Here is a 15,735-nt window from a genome sequence, read left to right as displayed (position 1 = left end):
GGAAACTACTAGAATGCATACAATAAACCTGCAAACTGAAAGTCACTAACAGTGGAGCTGCTCAGCCATATACAGTAAGTACATTGTTTGCTATTTTTTAATAACAGAATAATTAATATAGGAATACAGTATTTAATAAAGTTTTTCAATTCCTAATAGATATTTTACATTAAAGTTGGTTTCTTACTCTTGTATTTAGTCTTTTGCACTTTTTATTTTTCTATAAAGCAAAAAAAAAAAAATCAGAGTAACATACAATTAAGACACAACCGCAAATAATTTAGTTTATCTTTGCCTTCTTAAGAAAAATAACTGCCATGAATGCTGCAGCTGAATACATCATTGTACATCATGAGATTGCACTGACAGTAAATGTAGATACAGTTTCAGTTCAATACCAGACAAGTGGAAATATGTAAAATATGTAGTATTAAATTACTAAAATGCTGTAAACAACCAAAACCTTTTATGTTCTCTGGTCTGCAGATAGTCTTGCACAGTTCAGGGAATGTTGTGTTTGTTTCTTATGTTGAACTCTTATTATTGCTTATATTTGGGTTTAAGAAAGAACCAGGGTTAGTGGGGAGCCAGTTGTTCTCCACCCTGTTGTCTCTTGTAGCTCCTTTTATATGCTCCGCTCTGCTCCAGGAGGGTGAGGAGCGACTGCTCTCCTTATCAGACACCAGCCATTTCTGATTCAGTTGCCCTCCCCGCCATGTGCCCCAGGGCTTTCCTAAACACGGGTGGTGAAGCGGCGCCGTCCTTTCAGCAACCATCTGACAGCCGTGTGCAGAGCACCTGCCATTTTTGAGTGTTTTACAATAAACAGGAAGATAACCCAAATCAAGGCAGAATCGTTACCATAATCCAGGTATACCATAACTGTTGTATTTCACTGCATGTCGTACTCTGTATGTATGTGACAAATAAAATTCGATTAGATTTTTTATCTAATCCAAACACAAGGGCAAACAGTAAGAGTGAAAGCAATATCAAAGCTGTTAAAACCAGCAGCTATTGATAGTCACTTGGTAGTTGCTATGAAAGAAGTTATTTACAAACACAAAAAGCGAAAGAAGGAGAATTTAATCATTAGGAACAGCTATAAAAAAAAAAATAAAAAAAAAGACACATGAATAGAAGGACCAAAGATTGGGTGGAGAAGTGACATGATCAAAAACATCACCACAAATACATCAAAACGTAAGTAGAAAAACAAAAGCACATTGCCAGGATGGGCTGTGTTGTCGGCAGTGCAACATGGGTTGTAGGCAAAGAAGAATGAGAAGCCACACAGTCAACCGCAGGTGTGGAGCAGGCATGCAGCGTTATGTAGGAAGGATTTTGCCTCATTAGTGAGTTTAATTTTATTGATGAGCCTGATGGAACTTTCCTGCTGTTTTATTAGGAAAAGAGAGCAAACAGTTTGGACTCATTTCCATCTTGGCCAAAAAACCTAAATGAGCAGACTGACAAACCCAATCCACAGTGCCAGCCTTCACATTACCTTGGGTTATCCAGATACCACTGACGAGCTATGCTAAAGAGCTCTAGTCCAATATACTCTCATAACAAACCCACAACTGCATAAAAACCCGCAGTTGAAACACGCCAATATACTGAGCTGCAGATCATAAAAACATCCACTGTGGGAAACAGAGTCCTGCACAGGCATGAAGATTATCCTGTGCTTAGCCACCACATCTATAGTGTGCATTTATCCCTGATGAGCAGACTGTGGCAGGGAAAAACTCCCTTAGATGTTATGAGGAAGAAACCTTGAGAGGAACCAGACTCAAAAAGGGGAACCTCATCCTCATTTGGGTGACATCAGGAGTTTGATCATAAATCTTTCAACAGTACAGAACACTGAAGAAAGAGAACTAACATGAGTACTGGAGAATAAGATTATAAGTAAATGTTTTTTCTACAGTCTTTGGTATAAAAGTAGGAGCTACTGAGCTCAACATTTGTGATCATCACAGATCCAGCAACAGCTTCTCCATGCCAGAGCTTTAAAACACTCCAGGAGGTCCAATGTCAAACTCCACACATGTAGTGGGATCCAATTGGCACTGGTACGTCTCTAGATGGTTCGGGATGTTTGCGAGTTCGGCATCTACTTCTTTAAAGTCCATAATCTTCATGAGGTGGGACGTGACTGGAGCTGGCCAAACCTCAGGGTGTCTCGGGATGGGGAGAGAAAGAGAAGCAGTGGAGAGGAATTAGCGTAGCTGCTGTTCATGATATTAACAGCACAAGATGATCATGTGCATGTGATCAGATGTTCTGGAGCACAATGTCATGATGTGATGTGTGTTATGTGTAGGCTTTGCTAAAAAGATATGTTTTTAATCTGCACTTAAAGGAAGACTATTCCAGAGTTTAGGAGCTAAATGTGAAAATGCTCTACCGCCTTCAGTGGACTTTGCTAAAGACCAGAGTTTTGAGATCTCAGGGAGCATGACGGATTGTAGCGTGTTAAAAGACTGGAGAGATACATGGGAGCCAAACCATTTAGTGTTTTATAAGTGAGAAGCAGTATTTTGTAGTCTATTCGAAACTTAACAGGAAGCCAATGTAGGGACGATAAGATTGGGGTTATATGATCATATTTTGGCTGCTGCATTCTGAACTAACTGAAGCTTGTTTATTAATGATGCAGGACATCCACCTAGTAATGCATTACGAAGGTTATGAACGCATGGACGAGCTTCTCTGCATCAGATATAGACAACATGTTTCTTAGCTTAGAAATATTTCTAAGGTGAAAGAAGGCTGTTTTTGTAACTTGGTTGATATTATTTTAAAAGATAAGTTGCTGTCTAAAATAACTCCCAGGTCTTTTACTGTTGAAGTCAGGCTAAGATCAGGCAATGATCAAACTATACTAAAGCAATTTTTGGGATGAATAGTTGTATTTTTAGACACATGAATAGATTTTTTTTATAAAAAAATTATATAAATTTTTTGGAAACCGGCATTAAAAATCTTTCTATGTTCTCTATTTTTTCTCTGCAGGATTGTTTACTTGGATTCATTTGATTAATATGGGACAATCTGCACCCGCGCCTCCACCTCCACCATCACCTCCACGTAAGTGTAGTGAGCAACAGGACAAACACAATCTGTTAGAAGTCAGCAAATAAAACAGACTAAAACTGCTTATTTAATTACTTGGGTCTAGTACAGACATGGGCAAACTACGGCCTGTGGGCCACACACTGTCCATTGGGTTTATTAATCCGGCCCGCCAAACTTGACCAAATTCTATTAAAATAGGTACGGGTAAACCTTGTTCAATTGACCTTTCCCTGTAATGCCCACGTTTCCTCTAAAGATGTCGCACTTCAGCTACATTGACCTTGTTCATGTGTATTACTCTCTTCTCTTATGAGCCCTTCTGCAAAAATGATCTTATCAAAGAAAGTGGATCGTGAGCGCAGAGTGTTTAATACGGAGCGGACAACAAAGTATTTTTTCACTGAAGTCTGATCAAAGGCTGTATGCCTAATAAGCTGTAGAGTCTGTAGAGTTTGGATGTGCCAGGAATGTGCATTGCTTCATTGTTACTTGGGGATTGCTTCAGTATTAATGCTCTTGAGGAGGGTCACTGCCACAACATATTGCAGGTTAAAGGCCAAATCAAGCCGCTAGCTTTTACATTTCTTCCTTTGCTTTATTTTCTCCCTGATTACTTTTTAATTCTAGACAATGTTTAATAGACACTTTTGATTATGGTTACAGGAGTCAGAAGATCAAGCTTCCCTTAAGGTTTATTCAAATAAAGAATATATATATATATATTACAGCAAAACCATGTATCCATAATATCTGGCTGGGACAACAGGATATGGTTTAGAACATATTTGAAACTGCTCAGCCATATATGTTACACCATAAGAATCCAAGATAATAAGGCAAATCTAGACAGAAAAGAAAAACAAATATGAAAGGAATGAAACAATGGACAGAAAAAGGGGACCACTGGGGTCTAAGCGTATCACTACCGGTACATAAATTCAACTTTTACAATAAACGTGTGGTTATTGTAGATCATTTGCTAAGCTGCTAAAACCAGTTGATATTGTAGCAAACACTTATTGTTATTCTAGCATTTTATTTAGAAATCTGATAAACCCGTAGAAAACAAATTTGTGTAAATTAATAGAATATGGGTTTTATTTAGAATTTTCACAGTAGTGATTTAAAGACAAAGTGCTGACTGGCAGTGTACAAGAAGATTGTGTTTGCTTTCTTATAGATTTTATATACCTAGATATACGCCTATATTTTATTTTTTAAAGTCAAAGACAAAAATGCAGACATTTTTATATATTAAAAATAACAGTGCGAAAACCATGTTTAAATAAATGTCACAAAGTACAGCTAATATTTACTGCATATGAGCAGTGCTTAAAATGTTGTGAAATATACAAGTTCAGTAAATAGCAATAATACTGTATATTATTTATTTTTCAGAATTCGATCAACCATGGAGGACAATGCCTTGGGGGTAAGCGCTTAGGTTTTGTTGAAGAAAAGGGAATTGAGAATAATAGGTTTATAGCTGTTTTTTTCTAATTTATTTATTAAATAATGAAATAAATATAAGTAACTTAATTAAGATGGTTTATACAGATAAAATGTAATTATTTGGCAAAGAACCCAGGAGATTTGTTAGAATTATGTCTCGTGAATAATTAGCTTGTTCTTTTTTACTTATTTATTTGTTTGTTTGTTTGTTTTAAAAGTAGCAGTGTTTTGTTACACAAGCCTTCCCCAGACCCCATGTTCCAACTCTTTCCATATCTGCTGAATAGGATTTAGATCAGGGCTCAAAGAAGACCATTTCAGAATAGGCCTGTGTGTTCCTCTTAGGTATTTATGTGTGCTTCTGTCTGTATGTTTTGGAATATCATGTTGAGAAACTCATTAGCTGCCTTTGTCAGACACAGCAAAGCAGCTACAACCTCTAACAATAACAAATCAGGAAGCAATGCCATAGAACAGGGGTGACATCTTTTCTATAAAAGGCTGGTATGGACCATAACCATCTTCCTGCCTTGGTCGAGTCCCATCTGCTGTAGATGGACAGCAGGTCAGGGAGGGGAGCTCCTTAGCTTATTGTGCCAGCCTGTACTGTTTGGTGGCGTCTATTTGTCCTGATTGGGGGTGTTCCCAAACCAGGTGTCTTAGAGGGTGTTTGAATTCTCAGTCATCTAAGGCGGAACAGATATTGATAATCCTCCTTCACAATGGTGTTGATGTAACAGTCATCAGAAACTGTCCATGCCCTCCACTTGGTTCACCACTGATCTCAAATGGGTGGCTGTTCCTTTTCTGTTTTGTACTAAAACCCACAGCCACTTCGGTTGTCTTGAGGATGTTCAAGGAGACTGTTACCAAGCTACCATCCACTAGCCTTCAACCAACCAACTGGGATACAATAGCAACCACCTGTCAAACACCTTGCAACCAAATAGTATATCAGTGCCAAGCAAACACATTGAACTACAACACCCTAGGAGCATTTCAGATATTGTTTACAGGGCTCTGCCAAGCCAACATCAAAGTCTGTTCATAAACATTTGCCAGCTTTTCATTATCTTTGTACGGGACACAGTTAGTACATTCAAAGCAGTCCTGAAAAACAGAGATGCCTCCTGCTGGCCAGGTTCTCGCCTGCTTTCGAAATGGTTTTCAATGGTCTGTTGAGGGGTCTGTATGCTGGGATCAGCACAACAGAGATGTGGTCCGAGTAGCCGAGATGAAGTGGGGCTTGGGAGTGCTCCAATGTTTTTAGAATTAGGGTTGTAGAGATGACAATTTAATGAAAGAATCTCTAAATACAAATAATCTGGAGGTACCTCTGAAAGATCTCCAGACTGTGGCAGCAGTGTAGTAGGAATGAGAAATGATACCCTAGTGCACAAGGAAAGGAAAGGATACTAAGTGATTAGTATGGATAAATACAGTAGGTTATCAAGTTTTGGGCATATACTGTATTACCAGTGGCAGGAACGGACTGCAGTCCTACCGAATTAGTTACATACAGTTTACATACACCTACCCATACACTCCATTATTTAGTACTACACATTTCATGCTAATAGAATACAGATTTTGTTTTCTATCATACATGGACTGGTTGGATTTTATTTTAAAATACTTTGTCTGGGTGATCAGATGCAAACTTCATTCTGCTGTTTAATGCATTTTTAGGATAAGAACTGCTATACATTTATCTACATGGATGCTTACTGGCTGTATTTACACTGCAAAAACCTACCTGCATGTTTACAATTTTGTTTTACATCAATTATGTGTATTTATTTATTTATTTAGACAACAAGATGAACTGAAACAGAAACTGAGGAACTTAAGGATCAACCACCCAAATGTTCAGTTTGTCAGGATTTTGCTTGTTGGCGACGTTGGAGCAGGAAAATCCAGCTTTATAAACTCGGTCAATAATGCTTTCCAAAACCGAATTACAAGTCAGGCTCTTACTGATGGAGTTAGTGGAACAAGTTTCACAAGAAATGTAAATATTGTGTACTAATTACTTTATATAATTATTATTTTTATTATATATATATATATATATATATATATATATATATATAAAATATATCAAACAAGTTACTGATTAAAACAACAATTTTGCTGTATAGCAACATTAAATTGACTACATAAGCTAAATTAAATGTTACATAATATACTTTATAATTATTTATTAAAAAGTATTCACCACTAGACAATAGCTACTGTACTGATCTGCTGTGTCTCAGATACGTCTCTATGAACTTTGCATTTGTACAAGTCTAAAACCTATTAAGCATGTTCAAACACCATCTACTTTTTACTACTGCAAAAGGTAAAGTGAGAGTAACCCCAACAAAACAGGAGCTGCCACCCATCTCCCCCACAAATAAATAGATAAATATTTTAATTAAATGTATTTCTTTATTTGTGGGGAGATGGTAGCTCCTGTTTTGTTGGGGTTACAATATTATATTGAACAACATTGTATTAAAATATTTATCCCCTTATTATTTATTCTTAAGTGTCAAGAAAGTGATAATGTCCTAATAATAAATCAAGTATGTTTAATAGGCTTTGAAACACATGGGTGCAGGCCAATATGGTGTCTGTAAAAGGGTTGAGCTTGTGAAGGTACAAGCCCCTGTGAAAATCTAGGTGTTTGCCTGATAGTCTGCGGCATCAAGTCAATCACCACAGTGGAGTTTCATGGAAAAACTAAAATTTCTTTCATTCAAAAATATTCAATAGAAGATTCTAGAGCACGGACCGGGCCAGTCCACGGCCGGGGTTGGGGACCACTGTTCCACAGAATCTATTCTCTATTCTTTAATGCCAGTTTCTGCATGCATTCATTTCAGACTCAAACATTTGTTTAGAAATGCACTCAAAATAAACATGTTTGTATTTTGCAGTAGGCCCGACATCTAAATATATATTGGTGCAGTCGTTATATAATCTTAACTCAATATAGCAGTCAGTGCAAACTGAAATACTGCCAATAAGGATTCCATAGAAAGTTGTTCATGTTGCATTGATTGCAAATCTTTTATCATTTAGACATACCACAAGTAATCATTATGACGAAACCGGATGCAGCATGCTCACTGGTTCATGGCGAAAATCTATACCAGCAAGAAAATCAAGGAAAAGGTAACTGTCTGGTTATGTACAGTGCTTTGAAAAACTTTTTGGCATGTGTGATAATGTTATAAAGTAAGAATGCTTTAAAAATAGAATGTTAATTTTGATAAACAAATCTGTATTTGGTGTGACCAACCTGTGCCTGCAAAAAAGCAACAATTCTTTTAGGTACACAGTTTTTAAAGGAGCTGGGCAGGTAGTTTTTTTGTTTAGCCTTCTTCTGTAAATCACATGCAGCAGTGAGTAAAACAATTATGGAAAGCCTTCACTGGCCTTTAGCATCAGTTGCTATATGTTTGTATTTATCCAGATGGAAGTGTGTAGGAATCTGGTTGGTGTTCCAATGAATCACATTTTCCCAGTCAAAAACTACCATGAGGAGATGGACACAAATGATGTCATGGACGCTCTGATACTCAAGGCACTTGATCAAATTGTGAACATCGCCTGGCCTCTTGCCATGTTGACGAATCCGAGGTAAGGATTTAGATCTCAAAGCCTCAGGGACATTAATATAACACTGTGTGGCTTATGAAGTACAAATATATTCGTATACACACAGTACACATAAAGGCATGTGCAGTATCACATTTTCATGCTGCGATTAATTGATTAAGATTTTATCCTGGTATACAGTATTATCACGGTAAAAACAACCCAACTTCAGCGTTTTCTTCCTACAAACTCTTCTATCTTCCTACTATCTCTTCTGGTCTTCCATAGCTAGTGGAGTTCTAGGTTATTCTTAAACTACGCTGAAACAAGCTACATGTCAAATGGAAATAAGAGTTTATGTAATTTTAACATCCTGTACTTCAACTAGTTTTTATTTACACGGGAAAGAGCAGAAAAAACAGCAGTTAACCTGTATTTCCCTGAACTGCACTGGATGGTTGTCGTGAAGATGAGGAACATGTTACATGTGTTCCTGTGTATGGCTGCCACTTTCCGTCCACATGTCTAACATGTCTTCTTCCACTAGCAGTCAGTAGCAGTAAATTTTACATTTGGATCTATAATTATTCACGGTATCTTTAAGTGTCCATGATAACAATACCGTGCATTTTCATTACCACATATATATTCATTACCATAACCTTGTGAGATGTTAAAACCTCTCTACATGTAATAACAGTGTGAAGTGTGGAACATAAAAATAAGAATGAAAGCTGTAGGAATTTATTTTTGGAATATGCTTGTGTTTGTATCATCAGGAGTGTTCATCTCGATTCAGTGGATTAAATATAACGGAAAAGTTCAAACCTGCAGATGAACCTTCTCCAGTTCCAGGCAAGTTTAGTGAGCAATAAGACTTTTAGCCTTATGTCTTTTAGATGATGTTTAATATTTTAATTTTACGCTTGTATGAGAGTTAGTCTGTGGCAGGAATGTGTTAGGGATAAATATTCATCAATAAACAATTCATTTAAAATGTATATTTGGATACTGTTTCTATGAGATTTCTATGGGCCTTTGGGAAAATGTCTACTGTTAAATGTGCTATACAACTACAACTGAATTAAACTGAATGTCTAATTCACAAGGAAGTGATGTGACTTGACTAAAACCTTGGAGCACATTTAGCAATTTCAGATGTAACATCTATGTTGGCTTTATTTCATAAATTTTATAAATGAAAAAAATATATAATCTGTGTAACCTTTGGTTTGTTTTTTAGAATTTAAAAAGCCGTGGAGGAAAATGCTTTGGGAGTATGTTGTATTTACATCCATACTAGAAAAGTCTACATCCTTTTGATCAATTGAGCAAACTTAATTAACTATGTGGTTTTGCTGTGTTTTATTCAGCCTCAAAAATTGTCATGTCTAAATTTATTAATACATGTATGCATGAATTTTATTTTGACATTTGTCTTTTTCTTTGGTAACATTTTTTGTGATTTTGTATTCGTGATTAGTAAGAAAGACACTTTAGAAGAGAAACTGAGGAACTTTCAGCTCAGCTCTCCTGGAGTTAAGTTTGTCAGGATTCTTGTCATTGGTGAAATTGGAGCAGGAAAGTCCAGCTTTATAAATTCTGTTAATAGTGTATTCCAAAATCGAATCACCTGTGAGGCTCTGGCTGATTCAACATCTGGAACCAGTTTCACAAAAACTGTAAGTCCCTTAACCTTATACACTGGTTTCAAACAAATGTACTACAGTTTCATTTAAACAAAGATTGTTTTCACAATTACAGACAAAGGATGGTTTATAAAGTGTAAAAAAACATCTTAAGCTCAGTAGTCATCCAGATAAGCAATCTTTAGTTCTCTTAAAAAAAAAACGGTGCTCTAGAGCTCATTTTAAATGAACACTGGAGCAGTCCAATGTCATGCCGTTTAATAAAATGTTTCTATTTTGCTTAAAAACAGTAACAGTGAGTTAAAAAATGATTTTATATAAAAGCAAACTCTGGGGACTCTGGTCTCTGCCGTAATGCAGCTCTGTAGTCTAGTGTAGTTTGGAGGAGGACACAACAGTACATCCAGGTCCAAACACACACAGTGACGAGGTGCTGAAGTAGAATTGTTTTGACTCCGAATTAACTAAAACTTTGGCTCAAACTAAATCAAACATCAAATCATTAAAATGTAAATATTTTAAATAATGTATATAAATTTTGATCCAATTCATGGCTAACGTTGCTAGGTGTCACTAGATAGAGTAGCATCTTTGTCTTGTGACAAAGAAAGGACAGGCAAAAGTTTATTAATATAAAAAGGCAAACAATCCAAATCGGCATGCGTGAATATAATGGAACTGTTTACCCCGAGCTAGAATGAGCAGCAAATAAATGTCATTATATATACTATTACAATACAAATCATATATAATTTGTGTCTTTGTGTTGCAGTATAAAACCCACTATATCAAGGGGAAGAGTGGCTCCCATTTGCCTTTTGTCTTCAATGATATCATGGGACTTGAACCTGCAGATGGTCATGGTGCCCATGTAGCAGACATTGCTAAAGCTTTAATGGGTAGCCTTAAAGAAGGACACAATGTGAGAACAGTCTATATTTACAATATAAAACATGATTACTTTTAGCATGGTTTGCTATACAATGTTAATATACATTGCCTGTTAAAACATTGTCCAAATAGTCAATATCAGAGTACAACTGCAGTTCTGTAGAAACCTGCCAAATGCACAGAGGAATGTCACTAACATCGATTTTTTCCACTAATTTTCAGTTTAATCCTGCAACTCCCGTGTCAAAGGACGACGTAAACTACAGAGGCAACCCTAACGTGTCTGATCAAACTTTCTGCTTAGTCTACGTCATGGCAGCAGACAAAGTGTCACTCATGAAGGATGAAGTTATTCAAAAGATGAAACTGATCTGTGAGAAAGCTTCAAAGTACAGTAAGTATTTACTATAGAAGCAGCCCTGAAATAACTTCAAATCATATGTTTGTAGTTTCTAAAGTAACAACTCAAAAAGGAACCTTTAACATCGATGGAAGGAGTCACCAGTGTGTGCACTTTGTAACAGTCAGAAGTAAAACTAACAGATCTCTGACCTTTAGGAAAGAAAAGTTTATACTTTCTGGTTTCTCTGTAACATGAAAAGCTGGACTGTTTGTATTAATTACACCAGGGAAGAGTATATAAAAAGAGGACTGCAAGGAGATCTGTTTATAGCTGCTACAGCATTAATGATAAACCTATCTTATGGATCTTTCAGAATGAAATTTAATTGTAATCATTGCTTAATTCAATTAACGTAATTGGACACAAGAGGAAGACACTGCAGGAAGTACAGTTTTAACATCCAGCATTTAATACTTTTCCAATAATAGCATTTTTCACAATCATTTACTCGTTTCATATCTTATAATAATTATTAGATTTTAACTTGTTCTTACTACTGTACAGATTTGCCTCAAGTGATCATCATGACAAAGGTGGATGATGCCTGTCCACTGGTTCAAGATGACTTAAGAAAAGTCTACACCAGCAAGAATATCAAGGAAAAAGTAAATGGGATTAAATAGTTATGGTCGAAATAAACAAATTATAAATGAATAGAAAATGTATTTATCAAATCAACACACCACATTATAGAATATTACCTTGAACTTGCCATCATTAAAAAAAGAAACTCCTGTAAATCATAAAGGCTTTGAGAAATCAAATAGACCCCAGTTTGGCTCTTTGCAGCACTGCATCATATCTTTAGGGGATTTTGAAAAAGTTCAAAGAACTTCTGATATTTATTTATTGTGACAAACCCCTGAAACTATTTAATTTAATTATAAAGTATTAACTTTTTTAATGAATTTTTATTAAGTTGCTGCTGTGACCAGAAAAAATCTTGTCAGAATGTTCCACATCCGGATAAGAAGTCTTTTCAGTTTACAAAAGCATTTTGCTTTTAATCATTTGTGAATGAACCTGTTTTGCCAAAAGCTCTGTTTTGTTGTTTGGAGCATAGTGGTAAACTTTTTTTTTTTTACATATACATGCGCACACACAAATATAAAAATACATAAAGCTTTTTGTTTGTTTTTTTAACAGATGAAAGAGTGTAGTGATCGACTGGGTGTTCCAATGAATAACATTTTCCCTGTGAAGAACTATCATGAGGAGGTGGACACAGATGATGATCTGGATTTTCTGATCCTGAAAGCACTTGATCAGATTGTGAATATTGCTGATGATGCTCTTGTCAAAAAGTTGTCAGAACAAAACACTCATGAACAATATGAGTGAAGGCTGATTTTAACCGATATAGGAACATTTACAAGCTTAGCACTATTAAAGCTATATATATATATATATATATATATATATATATATATATATATATATATATATATACACATACATACATACATACATACACAGTGGAACCCGGTTATCTCGCCCTCGGTTATCTCGACAACCCTATTAAGTCGACGTTTTTGAAGTGGAACCGCCAAATTCTCGCTTTTTCTAAGCATTTTTTATCGGTTATGTCGACTTTTTTTATGTCGCCGAACCCTACTATCTCGAAAACAAGGGGGGAAAAATTTGCCATTTAACGTCGGTTATCTCGGTGCAGCCGCAGAAGAACTCGTGGAAGTGGCGGAATAATCAAGTCTTACAGCTGCTACAGGTGTTGTGTTGTATACTGGTGTTAGGCGTGGTGCGGAGGCGTAAGCCGGAGTAACGGCAAACAGAAACTTTATTTAACAAAGGCAGAGCCAACACAAAATACCCGCGTAGATCGGGATAATCCGGCGAACGGCAGTCCAATGACAACATCAACGGTGCGTTATCGAGGAAGCGCGGCGCAGAGGAAGCGACGGGGAAGCGTCGAAAGTCCGAGGTGCGCTGGGGAAAGAAAACGCAGCCGTGGAGTGAGCGAGGAGTCCGGGAGGAGACAGTATGTAGCGGGTGCAGCATACACACGACCACGCACGAACACATATAATAACGGACCCCGAGAGTGGGTGAGTGAGCGGTTAGTATGGGAGCCGGGAGTGAGTGAGTAACGCGCTTCAGCTGTGCATGATTTGCGCTGCGAGCTTGTTAGCGCGCGGAGGCAATGACAGCCTCTGAAGAAGGCGTGGCAGGTGGATTCCTGACAACTGGTGAATCTCTGCTGTTAGTTAGTGCACATATGCCTTTTGTTGTTAAATGTTATGCGATGAACGGGAGGCGAAAGCCGCGCTTGGCGGCGCGGAACGTGTTATGACCATCCAAAAGCATAGAATGAACACCGGCAGGATCGGGGGGAATCCGCGGTGCACTTTGGGAAGAAAAGAGCAGCCGTTGAGAGAGTGCTGGTGGGAAGGCACGTACCGGGATACGCATGCGCGATAACAACGACCGGCGTGAACCAACATATACCAACAATAACGGACAGTGAGAGTGTGGAAGTTTAAATAGGAGCTGGTGATGATGATAAACGAGCACCATATGTGCGCGATTGAAGCGGAGCTTCAGAGAAAGCGGCCGAAAAGGCACTTGCCACGCTAAAGGGGGCCGAAGGAGGCGTGGCAGGGTGGATTCCTGACAGATAAACATGCACTGTGTGTATTTTTATAGCATGTTTTATATATTTATATATATATATATATATATATATATATATATATATATATATATATATATATATATATATATATATATAAATGATTGTGCTATTAAAGTAAAACATTATGCTTAAATCATAACTACTGCACACTGAACATGTGTAACTTTCTGCCATTACATGAATAAATGTCTGTCAAAATCAGATTTTGAGTCCTACTTATTTTTACCAGTGCACAAAGCATGTTTTGTGATATAAATAATAGGTACACAAATAACCTTAATATTGCTTTACAGATATTTCTCGGCTCCCATAGATATAACGTTGGAAACCTGAAGCATTTAAAAAGTCATTTTTATGAACTACTAATAAAATTTACTCATTGGGTACTATATGCCTAGAGAAGTAGGAGTAGGCCATTGGAAATAATCTCAGAAAATAATACTTTTTCAAAAATGAGAAAAACAAAAGGTTTATTGGCGAGCCCAGTTAGCTACCAACCTGGCACAAACAAATCAAGAAGAAAACACGTTTAGAAATATTTCATAATAAAGCTATCAGTCACAAGCCTCCAAGGTACTAAGAAACATCCTTCAAATCTTCTTTTTAAATCATACATCAGCACAAATGTTAGATTTGTGGGGGAGGTGGAAACTTAGTGGTTAAGGTATTGGACTTCGGATCAGAAGGTCGAGCAATCAAATATAAGAGTGGACACATTGTACAGCCGTAGCCAAATGTTTTGAGAATGACAAATATTACGTTTGTCAGTTTTTATAATGCCAATTTGCACCTGCACCAGAATGTTATGAAGAGATATCAGATTAGTTTAAAATCAATTGCAAAGTCCCTCTTTGCCATTAATCAAACTTAACCACAAAAGATTTTTCAAGAGTATTTCAATCGTGCCACAAAAGGACTAGCTGACATGTCAGTGATTCACAAGGATATTGCTGCTAGTAAAATTGAACCTAAATCAACCAAATTCAATACATTTTCTAATCATCAAAATCTTGAGGGAAAAGGTTCAATTGTTGTGAAGAAGGCTTTAGGGTGCCCAAAGAAGCACCAGGACCATCTCCTAAAGTTGAGTCAGCTGCAGGATCAGGGCACCACCAATGCAGAGTTTGCTCAGGAATGGCAGCAGGCAGGTGTGAGTGAATCTGCATGCACAGTGAGGCAATCATGTGTGGGGTTGCTACTTAGCCAAGGAAGTGGGTTCACTCAAGAGCATAACCATGAGTAAAGAATGGTAAAAATAAACCTTATTCCCATTAAGAACATCAAGAGGCAGAGGGACAAACAAAAACAAATTCCTTCAAAATCCAAGTGTAGTGGGACGAACTGTGGGTGTCCCTTTAAATTGTCATGAAAGCATCAGTTGTCCAATCAGATACATGCAAGACTATATAAAAGGGGACTTTTAATGCACCATGTTGTGTGATCACCGCTTGTGTGTCATTGCCCGAGGCCCGCCCCTTCCTGGTTTGGACTCTTCCTGTCTCACAGTTTCCAACGTGTAATCATTCCATGTGGCTCGGCGACTGCTTTTAAACATGAACCCGCCGTAATCCTGTGCCTTCTTGCCGGTTTGATGTCCATTTGCCTGTGCGGCTGGACTTGTGGTCGAAACGACAATATTAAGGTGGAATAGTTTTAAGAGGAGTCATTCAGTGCGGCCTGCGGGGCAACGTACTTTGATGCTGCTGCTTTGTTTTTACTCTGCTTTGCTTTATTTAACTTTGTATGCTTTTGTTTTACTTAACTTTGTCTGCTTTGCTTGCTTTGTTTGCTTTGCTAGCTTTATGCTTGTTTGCTCTGTTTATGCTTTGTTTCTTGCTTTTGTTTTACTTTACTTTGTTTGTTTAGGAACCGAGGCTTCAGGCAGACGGCTAGTTGGCCTTCGCGTGCGGTGGTGGGACTCTATCACAGGGTGCAGTGTGTTCACGCTTGGTCTTACCGTGTTTGTGTGAGTGTGTGTGTGTGTGTGTGGTGCGTTTTGTGCACTTGGCGTTATGCTC

At 37.4% G+C, this 15,735-nt stretch overlaps 1 protein-coding gene across 1 annotated transcript; it reads left to right on the top strand.

The window, feature by feature from the left end:
• The first annotated feature begins 727 nt into the window (after nt 1-727).
• Nucleotides 728-12,490, top strand: LOC124377902 (interferon-induced protein 44-like). Its single transcript, XM_046837274.1, has 12 exons — nt 728-871; nt 3,022-3,096; nt 4,483-4,516; nt 6,349-6,547; nt 8,125-8,166; nt 8,904-8,979; nt 9,368-9,401; nt 9,608-9,806; nt 10,546-10,695; nt 10,887-11,058; nt 11,572-11,672; nt 12,214-12,490. Exons 2-12 carry the CDS (start codon nt 3,051-3,053, stop codon nt 12,406-12,408), a joined length of 1,248 nt encoding a protein of 415 aa, XP_046693230.1. The 5' UTR covers nt 728-871; nt 3,022-3,050; the 3' UTR covers nt 12,409-12,490.
• The last annotated feature ends 3,245 nt before the right edge of the window (nt 12,491-15,735 follow it).

The sequence above is a fragment of the Silurus meridionalis genome, chromosome 24, assembly GCF_014805685.1.
Source record: "Silurus meridionalis isolate SWU-2019-XX chromosome 24, ASM1480568v1, whole genome shotgun sequence".
Taxonomy (NCBI): domain Eukaryota; kingdom Metazoa; phylum Chordata; class Actinopteri; order Siluriformes; family Siluridae; genus Silurus; species Silurus meridionalis.
This window is presented reverse-complemented; position numbering and strand designations above follow the sequence as displayed.

Excerpts from the sequence above, each read along its gene's own strand:
- LOC124377902 (XM_046837274.1), top strand. The coding sequence starts at position 3,051 with ATGGGACAATCTGCACCCGCGCCTCCACCTCCACCATCACCTCCAC. Across the intron at positions 4,517-6,348 it reads TGGAGGACAATGCCTTGGGG|ACAACAAGATGAACTGAAAC; the intron begins GTAAGCGCTTAG and ends TTATTTATTTAG. Across the intron at positions 9,402-9,607 it reads TGGAGGAAAATGCTTTGGGA|TAAGAAAGACACTTTAGAAG; the intron begins GTATGTTGTATT and ends ATTCGTGATTAG.